The sequence below is a fragment of the Octopus bimaculoides genome, chromosome 10, assembly GCF_046866305.1.
Source record: "Octopus bimaculoides isolate indiv1 chromosome 10, ASM4686630v1, whole genome shotgun sequence".
Lineage (NCBI taxonomy): Eukaryota > Metazoa > Mollusca > Cephalopoda > Octopoda > Octopodidae > Octopus > Octopus bimaculoides.
Window position 1 is genome coordinate 17,403,648 of NC_142937.1, and position 20,000 is coordinate 17,423,647.

At 38.3% G+C, this 20,000-nt stretch overlaps 1 protein-coding gene and 1 long non-coding RNA gene across 2 annotated transcripts in view; one reads left to right on the plus strand and one right to left on the minus strand.

Moving 5' to 3' along the window:
- LOC106877409 (uncharacterized) overlaps positions 1-20,000 on the plus strand; it is a 28,237-nt gene that overhangs the window by 7,272 nt on the left and 965 nt on the right. The gene's annotated exons all lie outside the window — the stretch shown is intronic.
- LOC128248877 (uncharacterized) overlaps positions 4,898-20,000 on the minus strand; it is a 17,583-nt gene continuing 2,480 nt past the window's right edge. Inside the window, exons 2-4 of the mRNA XM_089358426.1 lie at positions 16,648-16,710; positions 16,149-16,274; positions 4,898-12,999 (exon numbers count right to left, since the gene is read on the minus strand). Coding sequence (XP_089214552.1) covers positions 4,985-12,999; positions 16,149-16,274; positions 16,648-16,708 — 8,202 coding nt within the window. The 5' untranslated portion in view covers positions 16,709-16,710 and the 3' untranslated portion in view covers positions 4,898-4,984. The remainder of the gene's footprint in view (positions 13,000-16,148; positions 16,275-16,647; positions 16,711-20,000) is intronic.

A 20,000-nucleotide genomic window follows, 5' to 3' on the forward strand; every position in this document is an offset into this window, starting at 1 on the left:
GATGGGCTATTTTTGTTTGTATGTATGTATGCATGTATGCATGTATGTATGTATGTATGTATGTATGTATGAGCAGACTTGTAGGTTTTATGTATGTATTCTCATGCATATATTTGCATATCTAGACATATATATATTTAAATGATAAACCTCTGGAAAGTTTTACAGATTTTTACATTTCCAGTGATGGATTGGATCTGTAGTCTTCGAATTAGCTTTTTCCTTTCTGGTTTCGACAAGTCTAATTTCTCAACATTGGTATTTAGGCAGTGTGTTACATATCCCAGGGCCCCAATAATTACAGGTATAAACCTGAATTTGTAATCTGGATAGAGTAACTGCAGATTTCTCAATTGTTCAACATAGGTATTCTCTTTTTCACTAATCTTCAGCTTTATGTTAACATTCACTGGGCAGCTAATTTCCACAACTGTGCATTTTCTCTTCTCTATCCTAAATAATTATATCAGGTCTGTTATGCTTACATTTTATTGATGTCTTCACTGGTACATTCCACCAGTATTCCTTTTCATTATGAGTGGTTATAGCTTCTACCATATTGTGGGTTTTCATTTCTTTGTCCTCGAGATTATCCTGCCGACGGATTTCATTATAGAGAGTCCTAGCTACAACGTCATGTCTCATCGTGATGATATTTTCGGACAACTGCTTACGATGTGGGTGATATCTTCAGTGTGAACTCCACAGTCTGTATCGGTTGTCACATTTTACGGCTTTTCCTGCATCTCTATCCCTTTTGTGCATTAGGTACTTGGTTGATATTTCCTGTTCCTGGATTGCAAACGCATACCCTCCAAAGTGGGCTATTCCTCCATGATAAACTGTTTTGATGATCGATGTTACTATCATCACGGAGATTTCTAATAACATATCCATGCATAGTCTTCTGCTCATATAGGTTCATCCTTTCATCTGATGATATGTTGTGTAAGTAAGGCAGCGAGCTGGCAGAAACGTTAGCACGCTGGGCGAAATGCTTAGCGGTATTTCGTCTGTCTTTACGTTCTGAGTTCAAATTCCGCCGAGGTTGTCGTTGCCTTTCATCCTTTCGGGGTCGATAAATTAAGTACCAGTTGCGTACTGGGATAGATCTAATCGACTGGCCCCCTCCCCGAAAATTTCGGGCCTTGTACCTAGAGTAGAAGAGAACAATGAGTAGAAAAGGTATGTAAAACTATTTGACATAGTTACATTGCCGCGCGATTCTTAAAATAAAAAAAAACATTACGCAAATAAAAACAATTTCAGAAAAGCAAAATGACAACCTTTTGGAAAGAAGTGTTCGTACTATGTGTGTCAACTTTCGTTGTTAGGCTTTTACATAACTTTGTAAGCGACGAGTCGAAACCTCGCAACTGCGATGACAACACAGAATTTTGTAACCACTAGACAGCATGAGACAATAAATATTCGGCGTTAGCATGATTGTGTTGTTTCGACTTCTGACCCACTATCTTGCAACTTGGGACTGTAGCTTCTTCCACAGTTTCGAATTGTATTCGAAACCTTTTGAATGGAATTTGATAGAAGGTTGTAGAAACCCGTTGATTGGGCTGATTTGGTACGGGGCCGGAGACATTAAACTTGATTTGTCGTCCCCCACATCCTGTTTAACAGAAACTCCTTTACTAATATTGTTAAATGAGTTTTTGAAAATTGTAGGTGGGTGGCAGGATCCTACATTAATATTACAGGTAAATTTAGGGCGGCGAGCTGGCAAAATCGTTAGCCCGCCAGGAAAAATGTTCAGCTGTATTTCGTCCGTCTGCACATTCTGAGTTCAAATTCTGTCGAGGTCGATTATGCCTTTCATTCTTTCGGGGTCAACAAAATTAGTACCAGTTGAGCAATAGAGTGGATGTAACCGACTGAGCCCCTGCCCCCGAAATTACTGATCTTGTGCCAAAATTTGAAATCAGTATTACATATGACTTTAGGGTAGCCAGCTGGCAGAATCGTTAGCACGCCGGACATGATGCTTTGCGGCATTTCTTCCGTCTTTACGCTCTGTGTTTAAATTCCACCGAGGCCGACTTTACCTTTCATCCTTTCAGGGCCAAGAAAATAAGTACTAACTGAACAGTGGGATTGATGTAATCCACTTGCTCACTCAAATGAAATTGCTGGCCTTGTGCCAAAATCTGAAATCAGTGTTGCATATAACTTTGTCGATAGGTTTATATATTTATGCTTGCTGCAATAGTTAGTCTTAAATCTAAATTACTGATAGCATTGACAAGGTACTGATCCACTTAAAGTATGACGACTAACGTATGTAAATTACAGCCAACCCATCAGCTCTCAATACGATAATGTCTGCTGTGATAAATTTCCTCTCTACTGTATCATATAAGACAAGGCATAAATAATAGCTGTTACATATTTTTCTTTATTGTAGTAAATTCGACAAACAGCTGTTTCCAGTGGTCATTATAGGTTGGTTATTAATAGGTTTACTCATTCGGCCAATTGATCTGTTGAGGAAAATTGCACGACCTAAAAAGATTGATGCTACTTTCGTCTGTCATTTCAGGTTAGAACCAAGCAGAGCACCGAAGAAACGGTAGAGGTATTTAGTGTTCTGCTTGATTCTAACTTGAAATGTATCTGACGAAAGTTGCATTAATTTTCTAGGTCGTTCAACTTTTCTCAACTGATTGAATAAACCTATCAATAACCAACCTATAATAACTACTGGAAACAGCTGTAATGCGAATTTACTACAATAAAGAAAAATATGTAATGGCTATTATTTATGCCTTGTCTTGTATATCACTCTGTAAAAGCCAGTAGAACTGGAACACAACCATGGATTTACAATACAGAATGGTGACGAAGTATAACCTCGGATCCTGCCACAAGATAATGCGAAATTCTTCACTAATCTAAACAATATTGTTAGCCTGGTGCACTAACAGAGAGCTTATAAAGTATTTTGCCCGAATTAATAATCCCTCACTAATAACTGTTATGTGTGTGTGCGTGCGTGTGCGTATGGTAAAAAGCTTGCCTCTCACCCACATGGTTCCGGGTTAAGTCCCACTGCGTGGCACCTTGGGCAAGTGCTTTCTACTATAGCTTCGGGCTGACTAAAGCCTTGAGTGGATTTTGGTAGACTGAAACTGAAAGAAGCTCATCGTATATATATATATATATATATATATATATATACATATTTCTGTGTGTCTTTGTGTCTGTGTTCATCCCTTCTCCACCTCTTGACAACCGATGTTGGTGTGATTACGTCACCGTATTGTAGCGGTTCAACAAAAGAGACCGATAGAATAAGTACCAGGTTTTAAAATGTTAGTCGTAGGGTCGATTTGTTCGACAAAGAACCCTTCAAGGTGGCACCCCAACATGGCCGCAGTCAAATGACTGAAGCAAGTAAAAGATTTTCAAAAAATAAAAGAAATCCATGCATAGAAACATGGATTCGAGCTGGCAGACACGCAAGAGTGTCGGAAAAAAGAATGCCATAAAGTACTTTATCTGGCTCTTTACTGAGTTGAAATACCACCGGGATCGAATTCGTCTTTCATCTTTCGAAGTCGATAGAATAAAGTAACAGCTAAGTACTGTGTTCACATTCAGTGTTGCTGACCTTATACCTGAATCAGAATTATTGAATCTAAATATAGCCTAAAGCAACGTGCTGGCAGAATCGCTAGAGCGTCGGAGAAAATATCTTGCGTGTTTCTTCCGGCTCTTTAAGTTCTGAGTTCAAATTCTTCCGAGGTCAGCTTTGCCTTTCATCTTTACGGACTCGATAAATTGAAGAATCAGCGAAGTACTGGGGTTGATTTTATCGTTTAATACCCTCCCCTCAAAAATTACTGGCCCTTTACCTAAACCAGAAACAGCTATGAAAGCCTATGTCTCGGACCTTCCCACGGACGAAGAAGACTACCAACGTGTAATGGTATTTGCCTTTAAACCAGATTACACTTGAACCTGAAAATATAATAGATGAAAGAAAATATATAGGTGGCATGTCAAATTGCGAGAAGTAACAGCCAGATATGCTTCAAATCACACACTTAAAAGAAAGACTCTTTAGATCAGGGGTTCTCAAACATTTTCTTTCATCTATAAACCCCTTTGATAACTATTTAATTCTGGTGGACCCCATAGCCATTCAATGTTTAAAACTAGTATTATAGAAACTTCCTGCAAAATTTCTGTTTTGTTTTCCACATGTAAAATGCTATGTAAAATGCTAGAGAAAGAAACCTGACTGTTTCTTGCAATACATACCAATACATACATCTAAAACAAGATTTGTTCAGGAGCACTTCGAATACAACTGTGGATCTCTAATTTAATATTTTGTTGTGTGGACCCATAAAATTCTTATAGGGATCCCCAGGGACAATATGGACCGCAGTTGAGAACTACTCCTCTAGATAATTCTCTTACATATCCCAAAACAAAGGTTAAAGCCACGAACAGTTGTGTAGCATGGCTTACTACGCCCGCGGAAAGGTAAGAATAGGGGATAGGACAAAGGGTATGTTATACTTCGGTTATTGTTATTTCTTTCTAAATGTTACGCCCCTAAAGATTTTGCATTGAGAGCAACCACCGATATGGCAATGCTCCTCCACGTCACTGACCAGCAAAGGGAAGGCATTTAACGAAAGGTCTCTTCCGGTAGCTTTCACTTACGGCTAAACAGCAACAGCAGTGATTGTTCTTTCAGAGATTGGTCTATTTATATCAACAGACAAAGGATGAAAGAAAAAGTCGAGATCGAAAGAGTTTCCACTCAACAGAGCGCCGTAACAAATGTCGCTAGGGTATTTTGTCGGAGGTGCTAAGGATTCTGCCAGAAGGTGACAAAATTTTTGAATCATCAAATAAAACAAAAAAAAAAAACTTTTTCTAATTTTATATTCCGCAAAACAGTATAGAACTCAATTTCTTTCAGATGCAACTAATGAAAGTAACTTTTTAGTATAAACTAATGAAAAATTGTGTGTGCATGGCGTAGAATTCGGCTCAGTAGTGATTTGCTTTCGCTATTTGTTCCTTCAGCTTTCGCTTCTTCCTTATCGTCACCTTCGGTATTTTCTTCATTTTCGTTTACTGAACGTTTTCTTTTATTCTTTTTCGATTCCTTTGCAACAGTTCTTCGTTCGTCAGCTTTCGCTTCTTCCTTATCGTCACCTTCAGTGTTTTCTTCATTTTCGTTAACTGTTTCAGTTCTTCGTTCGTCAGCTTTCGCTTCTTCCTTATCGTCACCTTCGGTATTTTCTTCATTTTCGTTTACTGAACGTTTTCTTTTATTCTTTTTCGATTCCTTTGCAACAGTTCTTCGTTCGTCAGCTTTCGCTTCTTCTTTATCGTCATCTTCAGTGTTTTCTTCATTTTCGTTAACTGTTTCAGTTCTTCGTTCGTCAGCTTTCGCTTCTTCCTTATCGTCACCTTCGGTATTTTCTTCATTTTCGTTAACTGAACGTTTTCTTTTATTCTTTTTCGATTCCTTTGCAACAGTTCTTCGTTCGTCAGCTTTCGCTTCTTCCTTATCGTCACCATCGGTATTTTCTTCATTTTCGTTTACTGAACGTTTTCTTTTATTCTTTTTCGATTCCTTTGCAACAGTTCTTCGTTCGTCAGCTTTCGCTTCTTCCTTATCGTCATCTTCAGTGTTTTCTTCATTTTCGTTAACTGTTTCAGTTCTTCGTTCGTCAGCTTTCGCTTCTTCCTTATCGTCACCTTCGGTATTTTCTTCATTTTCGTTTACTGAACGTTTTCTTTTATTCTTTTTCGATTCCTTTGCAACAGTTCTTCGTTCGTCGGCTTTCGCTTCTTCCTTATCGTCACCTTCAGTGTTTTCTTCATTTTCGTTAACTGTTTCAGTTCTTCGTTCGTCAGCTTTCGCTTCTTCCTTATCGTCATCTTCAGTGTTTTCTTCATTTTCGTTAACTGTTTCAGTTCTTCGTTCGTCAGCTTTCGCTTCTTCCTTATCGTCACCTTCGGTATTTTCTTCATTTTCGTTTACTGAACGTTTTCTTTTATTCTTTTTCGATTCCTTTGCAACAGTTCTTCGTTCGTCAGCTTTCGCTTCTTCCTTATCGTCACCTTCGGTATTTTCTTCATTTTCGTTTACTGAACGTTTTCTCTTATTCTTTTTCGATTCCTTTGCAACAGTTCTTCGTTCGTCAGCTTTCGCTTCTTCCTTATCGTCACCTTCAGTGTTTTCTTCATTTTCGTTAACTGTTTTAGTTCTTCGTTCGTCAGCTTTCGCTTCTTCCTTATCGTCACCTTCGGTATTTTCTTCATTTTCGTTTACTGAACGTTTTCTTTTATTCGATTCCTTTGCAACAGTTCTTCGTTCGTCGGCTTTCGCTTCTTCCTTATCGTCATCTTCATTGTTTTCTTCATTTTCGTTAACTGTTTCAGTTCTTCGTTCGTCAGCTTTCGCTTCTTCCTTATCGTCACCTTCAGTGTTTTCTTCATTTTCGTTAACTGTTTCAGTTCTTCGTTCGTCAGCTTTCGCTTCTTCCTTATCGTCACCTTCAGTGTTTTCTTCATTTTCGTTAACTGTTTCAGTTCTTCGTTCGTCAGCTTTCGCTTCTTCCTTATCGTCACCTTCAGTGTTTTCTTCATTTTCGTTAACTGTTTCAGTTCTTCGTTCGTCAGCTTTCGCTTCTTCCTTATCGTCACCTTCATTGTTTTCTTCATTTTCGTTAACTGTTTCAGTTCTTCGTTCGTCAGCTTTCGCTTCTTCCTTATCGTCACCTTCAGTGTTTTCTTCATTTTCGTTAACTGTTTCAGTTCTTCGTTCGTCAGCTTTCGCTTCTTCCTTATCGTCACCTTCAGTGTTTTCTTCATTTTCGTTAACTGTTTCAGTTCTTCGTTCGTCAGCTTTCGCTTCTTCCTTATCGTCACCTTCAGTGTTTTCTTCATTTTCGTTAACTGTTTCAGTTCTTCGTTCGTCAGCTTTCGCTTCTTCCTTATCGTCACCTTCAGTGTTTTCTTCATTTTCGTTAACTGTTTCAGTTCTTCGTTCGTCAGCCTTCGCTTCTTCCTTATCGTCACCTTCAGTGTTTTCTTCATTTTCGTTAACTGTTTCAGTTCTTCGTTCGTCAGCTTTCGCTTCTTCCTTATCGTCATCTTCATTGTTTTCTTCATTTTCGTTAACTGAACGTTTTCTTTTATTCTTTTTCGATTCCTTTGCAACAGTTCTTCGTTCGTCAGCTTTCGCTTCTTCCTTATCGTTATCTTCAGTGTTTTCTTCATTTTCGTTAACTGTTTCAGTTCTTCGTTCATCAGCTTTCGCTTCTTCCTTATCGTCATCTTCAGTGTTTTCTTCATTTTCGTTAACTGTTTCAGTTCTTCGTTCGTCAGTTTTCGCTTCTTCCTTATCGTCATCTTCATTGTTTTCTTCATTTTCGTTAACTGAACGTTTTCTTTCATTCTTTTTCGATTCCTTTGCAACAGTTCTTCGTTCGTCAGCTTTCGCTTCTTCCTTATCGTCACCTTCAGTGTTTTCTTCATTTTCGTTAACTGTTTCAGTTCTTCGTTCGTCAGCTTTCGCTTCTTCCTTATCGTCATCTTCATTGTTTTCTTCATTTTCGTTAACTGTTTCAGTTCTTCGTTCGTCAGATTTCGCTTCTTCCTTATCGTCACCTTCAGTGTTTTCTTCATTTTCGTTAACTGTTTCAGTTCTTCGTTCGTCAGCTTTCGCTTCTTCCTTATCGTCACCTTCAGTCTTTTCTTCATTTTCGTTAACTGTTTCAGTTCTTCGTTCGTCAGCTTTCGCTTCTTCCTTATCGTCACCTTCAGTGTTTTCTTCATTTTCGTTAACTGTTTCAGTTCTTCGTTCGTCAGCTTTCGCTTCTTCCTTATCGTCACCTTCGGTATTTTCTTCATTTTCGTTTACTGAACGTTTTCTTTTATTCTTTTTCGATTCCTTTGCAACAGTTCTTCGTTCGTCAGCTTTCGCTTCTTCCTTATCGTCATCTTCAGTGTTTTCTTCATTTTCGTTAACTGTTTCAGTTCTTCGTTCCTCAGCTTTCGCTTCTTCATTATCGTCACCTTCGGTATTTTCTTCATTTTCGTTTACTGAACGTTTTCTTTTATTCTTTTTCGATTCCTTTGCAACAGTTCTTCGTTCGTCGGCTTTCGCTTCTTCCTTATCGTCATCTTCAGTGTTTTCTTCATTTTCGTTAACTGTTTCTGTTCTACGTTCGTCAGCTTTCGCTTCTTCCTTATCGTCACCTTCGGTATTTTCTTCATTTTCGTTTACTGAACGTTTTCTTTTATTCTTTTTCGATTCCTTTGCAACAGTTCTTCGTTCGTCAGCTTTCGCTTCTTCTTTATCGTCATCTTCAGTGTTTTCTTCATTTTCGTTAACTGTTTCAGTTCTTCGTTCGTCAGCTTTCGCTTCTTCATTATCGTCACCTTCGGTATTTTCTTCATTTTCGTTTACTGAACGTTTTCTTTTATTCTTTTTCGATTCCTTTGCAACAGTTCTTCGTTCGTCAGCTTTCGCTTCTTCCTTATCGTCATCTTCAGTGTTTTCTTCATTTTCGTTAACTGTTTCAGTTCTTCGTTCGTCAGCTTTCGCTTCTTCCTTATCGTCATCTTCAGTGTTTTCTTCATTTTCGTTAACTGTTTCAGTTCTTCGTTCATCAGCTTTCGCTTCTTCCTTATCGTCATCTTCAGTGTTTTCTTCATTTTCGTTTACTGAACGTTTTCTTTTATTCTTTTTCGATTCCTTTGCAACAGTTCTTCGTTCGTCGGCTTTCGCTTCTTCCTTATCGTCACCTTCAGTGTTTTCTTCATTTTCGTTAACTGTTTCAGTTCTTCGTTCGTCAGCTTTCGCTTCTTCCTTATCGTCATCTTCATTGTTTTCTTCATTTTCGTTTACTGAACGTTTTCTTTTATTCTTTTTCGGTTCCTTTGCAACAATTCTTCGTTCGTCAGCTTTCGCTTCTTCCTTATCGTCATCTTCAGTGTTTTCTTCATTTTCGTTAACTGTTTCAGTTCTTCGTTCGTTAGCTTTCGCTTCTTCCTTATCGTCATCTTCAGTGTTTTCTTCATTTTCGTTAACTGTTTCAGTTCTTCGTTCATCAGCTTTCGCTTCTTCCTTATCGTCATCTTCAGTGTTTTCTTCATTTTCGTTTACTGAACGTTTTCTTTTATTCTTTTTCGATTCCTTTGCAACAGTTCTTCGTTCGTCAGCTTTCGCTTCTTCCTTATCGTCATCTTCAGTGTTTTCTTCATTTTCGTTAACTGTTTCAGTTCTTCGTTCATCAGCTTTCGCTTCTTCCTTATCTTCATCTTCAGTGTTTTCTTCATTTTCGTTTACTGAACGTTTTCTTTTATTCTTTTTCGATTCCTTTGCAACAGTTCTTCGTTCGTCAGCTTTCGCTTCTTCCTTATCGTCATCTTCAGTGTTTTCTTCATTTTCGTTAACTGTTTCAGTTCTTCGTTCATCAGCTTTCGCTTCTTCCTTATCGTCATCTTCAGTGTTTTCTTCATTTTCGTTTACTGAACGTTTTCTTTTATTCTTTTTCGATTCCTTTGCAACAGTTCTTCGTTCGTCAGCTTTCGCTTCTTCCTTATCGTCATCTTCAGTGTTTTCTTCATTTTCGTTAACTGTTTCAGTTCTTCGTTCATCAGCTTTCGCTTCTTCCTTATCGTCATCTTCAGTGTTTTCTTCGTTTTCGTTAACTGTTTCAGTTCTTCGTTCGTCAGCTTTCGTTTCTTCCTTATCGTCACCTTCGGTATTTTCTTCATTTTCGTTTACTGAACGTTTTCTTTTATTCTTTTTCGATTCCTTTGCAACAGTTCTTCGTTCGTCAGCTTTCGCTTCTTCCTTATCGTCATCTTCAGTGTTTTCTTCATTTTCGTTAACTGTTTCAGTTCTTCGTTCGTCAGCTTTCGCTTCTTCCTTATCGTCACCTTCGGTATTTTCTTCATTTTCGTTTACTGAACGTTTTCTTTTATTCTTTTTCGATTCCTTTGCAACAGTTCTTCGTTCGTCAGCTTTCGCTTCTTCCTTATCGTCATCTTCAGTGTTTTCTTCATTTTCGTTAACTGTTTCAGTTCTTCGTTCGTCAGCTTTCGCTTCTTCCTTATCGTCATCTTCTGTGTTTTCTTCATTTTCGTTAACTGTTTCAGTTCTTCGTTCATCAGCTTTCGCTTCTTCCTTATCGTTATCTTCAGTGTTTTCTTCATTTTCGTTTACTGAACGTTTTCTTTTATTCTTTTTCGATTCCTTTGCAACAGTTCTTCGTTCGTCGGCTTTCGCTTCTTCCTTATCGTCACCTTCAGTGTTTTCTTCATTTTCGTTAACTGTTTCAGTTCTTCGTTCGTCAGCTTTCGCTTCTTCCTTATCGTCATCTTCATAGTTTTCTTCATTTTCGTTTACTGAACGTTTTCTTTTATTCTTTTTCGATTCCTTTGCAACAGTTCTTCGTTCGTCAGCTTTCGCTTCTTCCTTATCGTCATCTTCAGTGTTTTCTTCATTTTCGTTAACTGTTTCAGTTCTTCGTTCCTCAGCTTTCGCTTCTTCCTTATCGTCATCTTCAGTGTTTTCTTCATTTTCGTTAACTGTTTCAGTTCTTCGTTCATCAGCTTTCGCTTCTTCCTTATCGTCATCTTCAGTGTTTTCTTCATTTTCGTTAACTGTTTCAGTTCTTCGTTCATCAGCTTTCGTTTCTTCCTTATCGTCACCTTCGGTATTTTCTTCATTTTCGTTTACTGAACGTTTTCTTTTATTCTTTTTCGATTCCTTTGCAACAGTTCTTCGTTCGTCAGCTTTCGCTTCTTCCTTATCGTCATCTTCAGTGTTTTCTTCATTTTCGTTAACTGTTTCAGTTCTTCGTTCGTCAGCTTTCGCTTCTTCCTTATCGTCATCTTCAGTGTTTTCTTCATTTTCGTTAACTGTTTCAGTTCTTCGTTCATCAGCTTTCGCTTCTTCCTTATCGTCATCTTCATTGTTTTCTTCATTTTCGTTTACTGAACGTTTTCTTTTATTCTTTTTCGATTCCTTTGCAACAGTTCTTCGTTCGTCAGCTTTCGCTTCTTCCTTATCGTCATCTTCAGTGTTTTCTTCATTTTCGTTAACTGTTTCAGTTCTTCGTTCATCAGCTTTCGCTTCTTCCTTATCGTCATCTTCATTGTTTTCTTCATTTTCGTTAACTGTTTCAGTTCTTCGTTCGTCGGCTTTCGCTTCTTCCTTATCGTCATCTTCAGTGTTTTCTTCATTTTCGTTAACTGTTTCAGTTCTTCGTTCGTCAGCTTTCGCTTCTTCCTTATCGTCACCTTCGGTATTTTCTTCATTTTCGTTTACTGAACGTTTTCTTTTATTCTTTTTCGATTCCTTTGCAACAGTTCTTCGTTCGTCAGCTTTCACTTCTTCCTTATCGTCATCTTCAGTGTTTTCTTCATTTTCGTTAACTGTTTCAGTTCTTCGTTCGTCAGCTTTCGCTTCTTCCTTATCGTCACCTTCGGTATTTTCTTCATTTTCGTTTACTGAACGTTTTCTTTTATTCTTTTTCGATTCCTTTGCAACAGTTCTTCGTTCGTCAGCTTTCGCTTCTTCCTTATCGTCATCTTCAGTGTTTTCTTCATTTTCGTTAACTGTTTCAGTTCTTCGTTCCTCAGCTTTCGCTTCTTCATTATCGTCACCTTCGGTATTTTCTTCATTTTCGTTTACTGAACGTTTTCTTTTATTCTTTTTCGATTCCTTTGCAACAGTTCTTCGTTCGTCGGCTTTCGCTTCTTCCTTATCGTCATCTTCAGTGTTTTCTTCATTTTCGTTAACTGTTTCAGTTCTTCGTTCGTCAGCTTTCGCTTCTTCCTTATCGTCACCTTCGGTATTTTCTTCATTTTCGTTTACTGAACGTTTTCTTTTATTCTTTTTCGATTCCTTTGCAACAGTTCTTCGTTCGTCAGCTTTCGCTTCTTCCTTATCGTCATCTTCAGTGTTTTCTTCATTTTCGTTAACTGTTTCAGTTCTTCGTTCGTCAGCTTTCGCTTCTTCCTTATCGTCACCTTCGGTATTTTCTTCATTTTCGTTTACTGAACGTTTTCTTTTATTCTTTTTCGATTCCTTTGCAACAGTTCTTCGTTCGTCAGCTTTCGCTTCTTCCTTATCGTCATCTTCAGTGTTTTCTTCATTTTCGTTAACTGTTTCAGTTCTTCGTTCGTCAGCTTTCGCTTCTTCATTATCGTCACCTTCGGTATTTTCTTCATTTTCGTTTACTGAACGTTTTCTTTTATTCTTTTTCGATTCCTTTGCAACAGTTCTTCGTTCGTCGGCTTTCGCTTCTTCCTTATCGTCATCTTCAGTGTTTTCTTCATTTTCGTTAACTGTTTCAGTTCTTCGTTCATCAGCTTTCGCTTCTTCCTTATCGTCATCTTCATTGTTTTCTTCATTTTCGTTTACTGAACGTTTTCTTTTATTCTTTTTCGATTCCTTTGCAACAGTTCTTCGTTCGTCAGCTTTCGCTTCTTCCTTATCGTCATCTTCTGTGTTTTCTTCATTTTCGTTAACTGTTTCAGTTCTTCGTTCGTCAGCTTTCGCTTCTTCCTTATCGTCATCTTCAGTGTTTTCTTCATTTTCGTTAACTGTTTCAGTTCTTCGTTCGTCAGCTTTCGCTTCTTCCTTATCGTCACCTTCATTGTTTTCTTCATTTTCGTTAACTGAACGTTTTCTTTTATTCTTTTTCGATTCCTTTGCAACAGTTCTTCGTTCGTCAGCTTTCGCTTCTTCCTTATCGTCACCTTCAGTGTTTACTTCTTCATTTTCGTTAACTGTATTAGTTCGTCTTGCTTCGTTTTTCCCTTCTTCACTATTGTCCCCTTCGATGTTTGCTTCTTCATTTTCGTTATCTGAACGCTTTCTTTTATACTTTTGCGATTCTTCTACATCACTTCTTTCTTCGGTTTTCTCTTCTTCACTTCTCTTGTTTCTTTCATTCGCCACACCATTTTTTCTCTTTTCCTTTGATTCACATTCTGGAATATATTATTAGCATAAGTTATATAGATAGATAGGTAGATAGATAGATAGATAGATAGATAGATAGATAGATAGATAGATAGATAGATAGATAGATAGATAGATAGATAGACAGGCATACAGACATATAGACGGAAGGACAGACGGACGTACGGACGGATGGATGGATAGATAGATTATTGATTGATTGGTTCATTAATAGATATACAGACAGAGAGACAGACTGGGGTATAGATAGATAGATAGATAGATAGATAGATAGATAGATAGATAGATAGATAGATAGATAGATAGATAGATAGATAGATAGATATGTTTCTTTATTAGCCACACAGGGCTGAACACAGAGGGGACAAGTTACAAAGTAAAGCTTTTCTTTTGGGGAAGGAGAAGGAAGGGAAAAAAAGAGAAAGAAAGGAGGGTAGATTTTCGATCAAAAGGGATCGTAAAAAAAATAATAAACGATCAATAGGGATCGTGTATCACAGAAATGTCATGATGTAAAGTGTAAAGGGGGAAACAGATTAGGTTTATCCGTGGGGAGAAAAGCCTATGGAAAAGACCACGGTAACCTTGGCCAATAATGTCATGCAGAAAAACACATTACAGTGACTCTCTTTTTACCTTTTTTTTTTTCCTGCTTCATAGGGTTATGCTCAAGGTGGCTCTGTCATTTACATGTGCCATCCTTGTTACATTCACCCATCTGTTTTTGAAGCATTCAGTGGACAGAACTTCCCTTTTTACTCTTACCTTCCTCTTCAAGTGATACTTGATGAAGTTGATACTTGATGAAGTTGAGAGATTCACCAAAGAGGAAAGTGTTTGTCTCTAGACCTTTCAGACGCGTCTACCATACACATTCTTTTGCCATAGCCACAAGTACGATGAAAATGGCTCTTCCTTCCCGTTTCAAGGAAGGAGGCGCGACATTATTCACGATAGACTCGTTCCACACGCGATAGCAGTCGTTCGACATAAGCCCACAGGTCGGAAATGGTTGGACACTAAGCTGCTCGTCTGCTGGAAGTACTCTGAAGCAACCCTTGAAAAGGGCTGCTCCGTTACTCGGGTTGATTTCCAGTACTTTCACAGCCACATATGAAGATGAAGCTACCAATATCTCAACTACCTCTGTATAAATTAACAATTAAACACTTCCAACTTGCTAGGCCTGAATGCTTCACTGCTCTCCCATCGCCGCAGGGTTTCTTTTTTTGTGTGTGTTCTGTACAACCGTGTACCGTTCCGTAAGTCGAAGAAGTTCCTGTGCATGAATTTGTTTTGAGTTAAAAGAGTAGTTATTAATCATATATAATATTCTTTTTTAAATATAGATTAACGCATGCCTGATCGAAGGTAGTATTTGTGTAAACACATTCCCCAGTATATTTTTTTTCCAAGATTTTAAATAAAGCTAATGAAAACACTTTCAGAAAAATCTTTCTCTCTGATCAAATTTTCAAAATGATTTTCTTTTTTTGATTGAATTAGTATCTTAATAAAATCTTTATTTCAAATATTATGCTTGTAATGACTTATTTGGCCTGTGAGTGTTAATAGCCCAGATGTTACCTTAAATCATATAGGGGCGGGGGGGGGGGAGCTAACGAGACCTTTCCGTCTCCATTATTCCTTTAGGTACGTGTACCTCTGACTGTACGTCAACTTAATGTTATTTATCGCTTTGACCTTTTGTCACTCCCATGCTTTGTATTTAAAAGAGTGTATCTGCCTATATACACTGTATTACATTTGTTGATAGTCATGATGAGATGACTGGTGGTATTTTCATTTAATATTGCATGGACTAATATATTCTTTGTATAACTTACATCAGTACATAATATAACTTCTTTATATAACTTCTAAAATTTTGGTATGTATGATCCAGTATGTTGATTGTTGTAACAATTCACTAGTTATTGAAACGGTCGTAACTAGTTAGTAAATGTAATACCGTCTTCTCTATTCTTTTGACTGTTTTATTTTATATTCTGTGTTGGATGAACTATTTTATAATCGACACATTTCGTGAATGTTCAGTTTGCATAGAATATTTTTAGATTAACTGGGCAGGTTTTCCTCTTTATGCATCCTGTTAGCTAGGATTATGTACGGAATACTGACTGAGATAGGCGCTTGGATTTCCTGAATTCTTTTTCTCATACTATACATACATACATACATACATACATACATACATACATATCCTGTTGATGTTTAACTTCCAATGAAGGAGACTTGGATCTAGGTTAGAAACCGGCTCTTTCTCTATTGGCAAGAAATCTTGAAATAAAGCTGAATAATGACATACATACATATAGTACTCACATCTACCTGGAGACAAAATGCTTCAATACATGCCTCGAATGTCTGATGCAAATCACGGTGGGAGACGAGGGCGAGGAATATTTGAGTCACATTCTTAAATAAAGGGCTTCGTAATATTTTTTTCCCTAGTGACTCCATTAAAGAATGTCAAATTTACATTCGGCACACGACTACCATGATACTCTTGAACAACAAACAAGAAATCCCGAGCTGAGGAAAATTGATGCTGCTGAGGAAAGACGAGGACAATGGTGGGATGAAGGGCATTGTAATGAATTTCACGTTTAGAACTAATGAATGCAGCGTTAGAAATTTGTTTTCGAAGATATTCGCAAAGATAGTGTCGCTTTTCCACTTAAACTTATGCGGCCTTGGGAAGCTAAATTTATGACAACTTCCACCTCGTATCATACATTGTAGTCTCGGCCTGGCTCCGGTGGTGATGTCAATGATCTTGTATCATTGTGGTCAGCTGTCGGTATCTGCCTTTGCTAAGCGCAGAGAAGATGTTATTTCAAGAAATTAAAATTTAAATTTTCAAATTTACATATTTAGAGGAAAAGACAGGGTTCATTGTTCGCGTGCAAGAGACAACTATGGACATATGTTTCGTATTTTTAGACCTCCTCAGTGTAGTATAGTATCACAAAACTTTCAAATCGAGGGCTACAATTTTCCACATTAAAAAAAAATTATGAATAATTTTTAGCGAGACAAATTTGTATGTTTAAGCAAATGAACTAAGAGAACTAACTCAAATAGATGAGCGGCGTGAATTTCAATAATTAAACTTAGATGTTTCCGTACTTACCTACAGGAACACATTCCTCCACAGGGCCCTTATCCGTGCTCTTGCAAGTCACACGGAAACAACGACCATTCGTTTCTTCAATAAACGGTTCACTTTTCAAATGACACTTACCGGTAACTTTACACACTGCAAATAAATGAAGTTCCATAAAAATTTTATTAAGACTGTTTTCTGATTTTGGAAAGGGGGACTATTTATATTTTTACATATTTTGTTTGCACTATTTACTCTCATAATAACCAATCGACGCATGAAATAAATTGCGTTGTTATGTATTAAAGTAAGTATTAGTCAATTGCATTTCGTCTATGTCACCGTAGTAGTAACAGCAGCAGCAACAGCAACAGCAGCAGCAGCAGTAGAAGCAAAAACAACAGCAGCAGCAGCAGCAGCAGTAGTAGTAGTAATAGTAGTAGTAGTCAACCAGTTTTCTAGTGTGACTGTGTGTGTTTGTGTAACGTGGGTACGTGACAATTACAGTAAATATTTAAATACTTACGTCCTCTACCTTCAACATAAACCCCGAGGGTTAGTAATATTAAAATACCCAAGGGTTTCATGGCTGAAAAATGAAAGAAATGAAACGAAATGAAAATCAAAATAAAGATATATATAGGCGTATGAGTGGCTGTGTGGTAAGTAGCTTGCTTACGAACTACATAGTTCTGGGTTCAGTCCCACTGCGTGGCACCTTGGGGAAGTGTCTTCTACTATAGCCTCGGGCCGACCAAAGCCTTGTGAGTGGATTTGGTTGACGGAAACTGAAAGAAGCCCGTCGTATATATATATGTGTGTGTGTGTGTGTGTGTTTGTTTGTGTGTCTGTGTTTGTCCTCCCAACATCGCTTGACAACCGATGCTGGTGTGTTTACGTCCCCGTAACTTAGCGGTTCGGCAAAATTATTTGAATATGATACAGGACTTAGGGCGTGAGGTCCCATCCGATGTATACTACAACTGCACCGTGACTCCTCTCTTTTCTGTCCGTTCGTATTGCAACATAATTTGGCATGTGTACTTCTGCATCTCCTACAACAGATCCAAGAGAACTTGATAGTATGCAGCAAGGTCTCTCAGGAAAGAGATTTTTGTTTTGTTGTTTATTGGAAATATTAGTGTGACGCCTGTGTTGGCGTTAGTGGCGGCCATCCTGTATCTGTCGACTGTGGTGGCCTCATGCGATGGTGGATGTGGTTCCAAATCTGTGCTTGACGTAACCAGGTCAGCTGCTGCACAAGTTTTTGTGTCATGCACAAAGAGATTTTTGCTCAGCTGTTGCTCTTTTCACATCTGGATGAAGCTGGTTGTTTGGAGTAGCATGCACGATGTCTGCATATCGTTTTTCAGGAGTAGACAGTGCGAAAATTTTCCTTCTCTTCATTTGTCCTCTCTTTCATTTGTCCTCTCCCTGGAAAGGAGTTCTGATTTAGGCCCATGCGGTTTATGCAGGTCTTCTGATGTGCAAAACGTCTATTTTCCCCCGTTGTCTCCATGCCAGCAGTTTCCTTACCGCTAAAATCTACATATGTTTCAACTTTTGCTTTGTACCTCCTGTTTCTTTTGCTCACGTTGCTGGAGGTCTTTTGCTTTGCTCCAAATCTTTTTTATTTTTTCTTCCTTTTCTTTTTCTCTAACTCCTTGCTCTTCGTTGTTTCCGGGTGCTTTTGTTTTCTTTTCTTTTTTCAGCCCTTTCATCTCTTTGGCTCTCTACAATGGTGGCGACAGGGCCAGTATCAATGTTTTCTTCGTTAGCAAGCCTCTCAGTCGTGGCTCCGGCTTTGTTGTTTTGAAAGTCTGCTAAACACGAGAAACTTTTCTTTTACCTTTTCACTTTTTCCATCTTTATTGTCATCTTTGTTGCAATCATTTCCTAGAAGGGCATCCAGGGCGCTGATGCGTGGTCTAATGAGGTCATAGAAATGAAGTAATTCTAGTTTCTTCAGCTCTACCTGGGCCGCAGTTCAGGGGAAACCATTACTTTTTAGTGCTGCCACAATGATGTTTCCAGGGTCTAAATCTGCGATTTTCCAGACTCGCAGAAATAGTTGCAGTTTGATTTTTCTCCAATTTCGCGACATCTTTGCTGAATATACCTAGAGAGAGGGGGGGAAGAGTAAGAGAGACAGACAGACAGACAGACAGACAGACAGACAGACAGACAGACGTACAGAGACGGGAAGAAAGAGAAAGAAAGAGATAGAGAAATAGGTAGAGAAATAGGAGAGGGAGAGAGTTGGAGGAAAGGGAGGGGGGATTGTATAAGTATGTACAGATATGCGTGTGTATGTATATCTACACAAATATAAACTTATAGGAAGAGAGAGGGAGAGATAAAGACAAAGAAAAGATAGATAGATAGATAGATAGAGAGAGAGAGAGAGAGAGAGAGAGAGAGAGACAGACAGACAGACAGACAGACAGACAGTCAGACAGACAGACAGACAGAGAGTAGATAGATAGATAGATAGATAGATAGATAGATAGATAGATGCACGCTGAGGTTGATTCTAATACCTATAACCCTTCTGTCTTCCTAGAAAGAGGTGATACAATATGTAATACAAAAGACGGTGAATTGGCAGATGCAAGACATCTGCGAGATTGTTGATAAATAAGTGGCGAGTTGGGATGATTGTTCTGCCTCTACAACAATCCCAACTATAACATATCTAGTCCTCCTCAATATGTTCTGGCTGGCAGATTTGAATGTGAATATCTGATCGCTGTTGTTTTACGGGCACAACATGAATTATAATGTTTGGAAGACATCTGCATGCATCAACGCAATATTTCAATTACTATAAACAAAAGTATATGTACTTGTTAGGTTCATCGGTGTGTATGTGTGCGTGTCAGCGTGCACGCACACATGCGCACACACACACACACACTCACACACACACACACACACACACACACACATACACACACACACACACACACAATAACGAACTGTTCATTCTTTATAACTTCTGGCAGATTCGAACTCTTCTACTCTTTTACTTGTTTCTGTCATTTGACTGTGGCCATGCTAGAGCACCGCCTTTAGTCGAGCAAATCGACCCCAGGACTTATTCTTTGTAAGCCTAGTACTTATTCTATCGGTCTCTTTTGCCGAACCGCTAAGTTACGGGGACTTAAACACACCAGCATCGGTTGTCAAGCGATGTTGGGAGACAAACACAGACACAAACATATACACACACATACATACATACATATATATATATGTATATATATATATATATATATATATATATATATATATATATATATATATATATATATATATATATATATACATATATACGACGGGCTTCTTTCAGTTTCTGTCTACCAAATCCACTCACAAGGTTTTGGTCGGGCCGAGGCTATTGTAGAAGACACTTGCCCAAAGTGCCACGCAATGGGACTGAACTGTTTATCTTTTATTTTTTACTTGTTTCAGTCATTAGACTGTAGCCATGCTGGTACTTATTTTATCGTTCTTTTTCGCCGATCCGCTAAGTTATAGAGATGTAAACACACCAGCACAAACACATGCACCCCCTCACACACACACACACACACACACACACACACACACATATATATATATATATATATATATATATATACGCAGGTGTCTTTGTGTGGTAAGAAGCTTGCTTAGCAATCACATGGTTCTGAGTTCAGTCCCACTGCGTGGTACCTTGGGTAAGTGTCATCTACAATAGCTTCCGACCGACCAAAACTTTGTGAGTGGATTTGGTAGACGGAATCTGAAAGAAGCCCGTCGTGTGTGTGTGTGTGTGTGTGTGTGTGTGTGTGTGTCCCACCATCGCTTGACAACCGATGTTGGTGCGCTTACGTC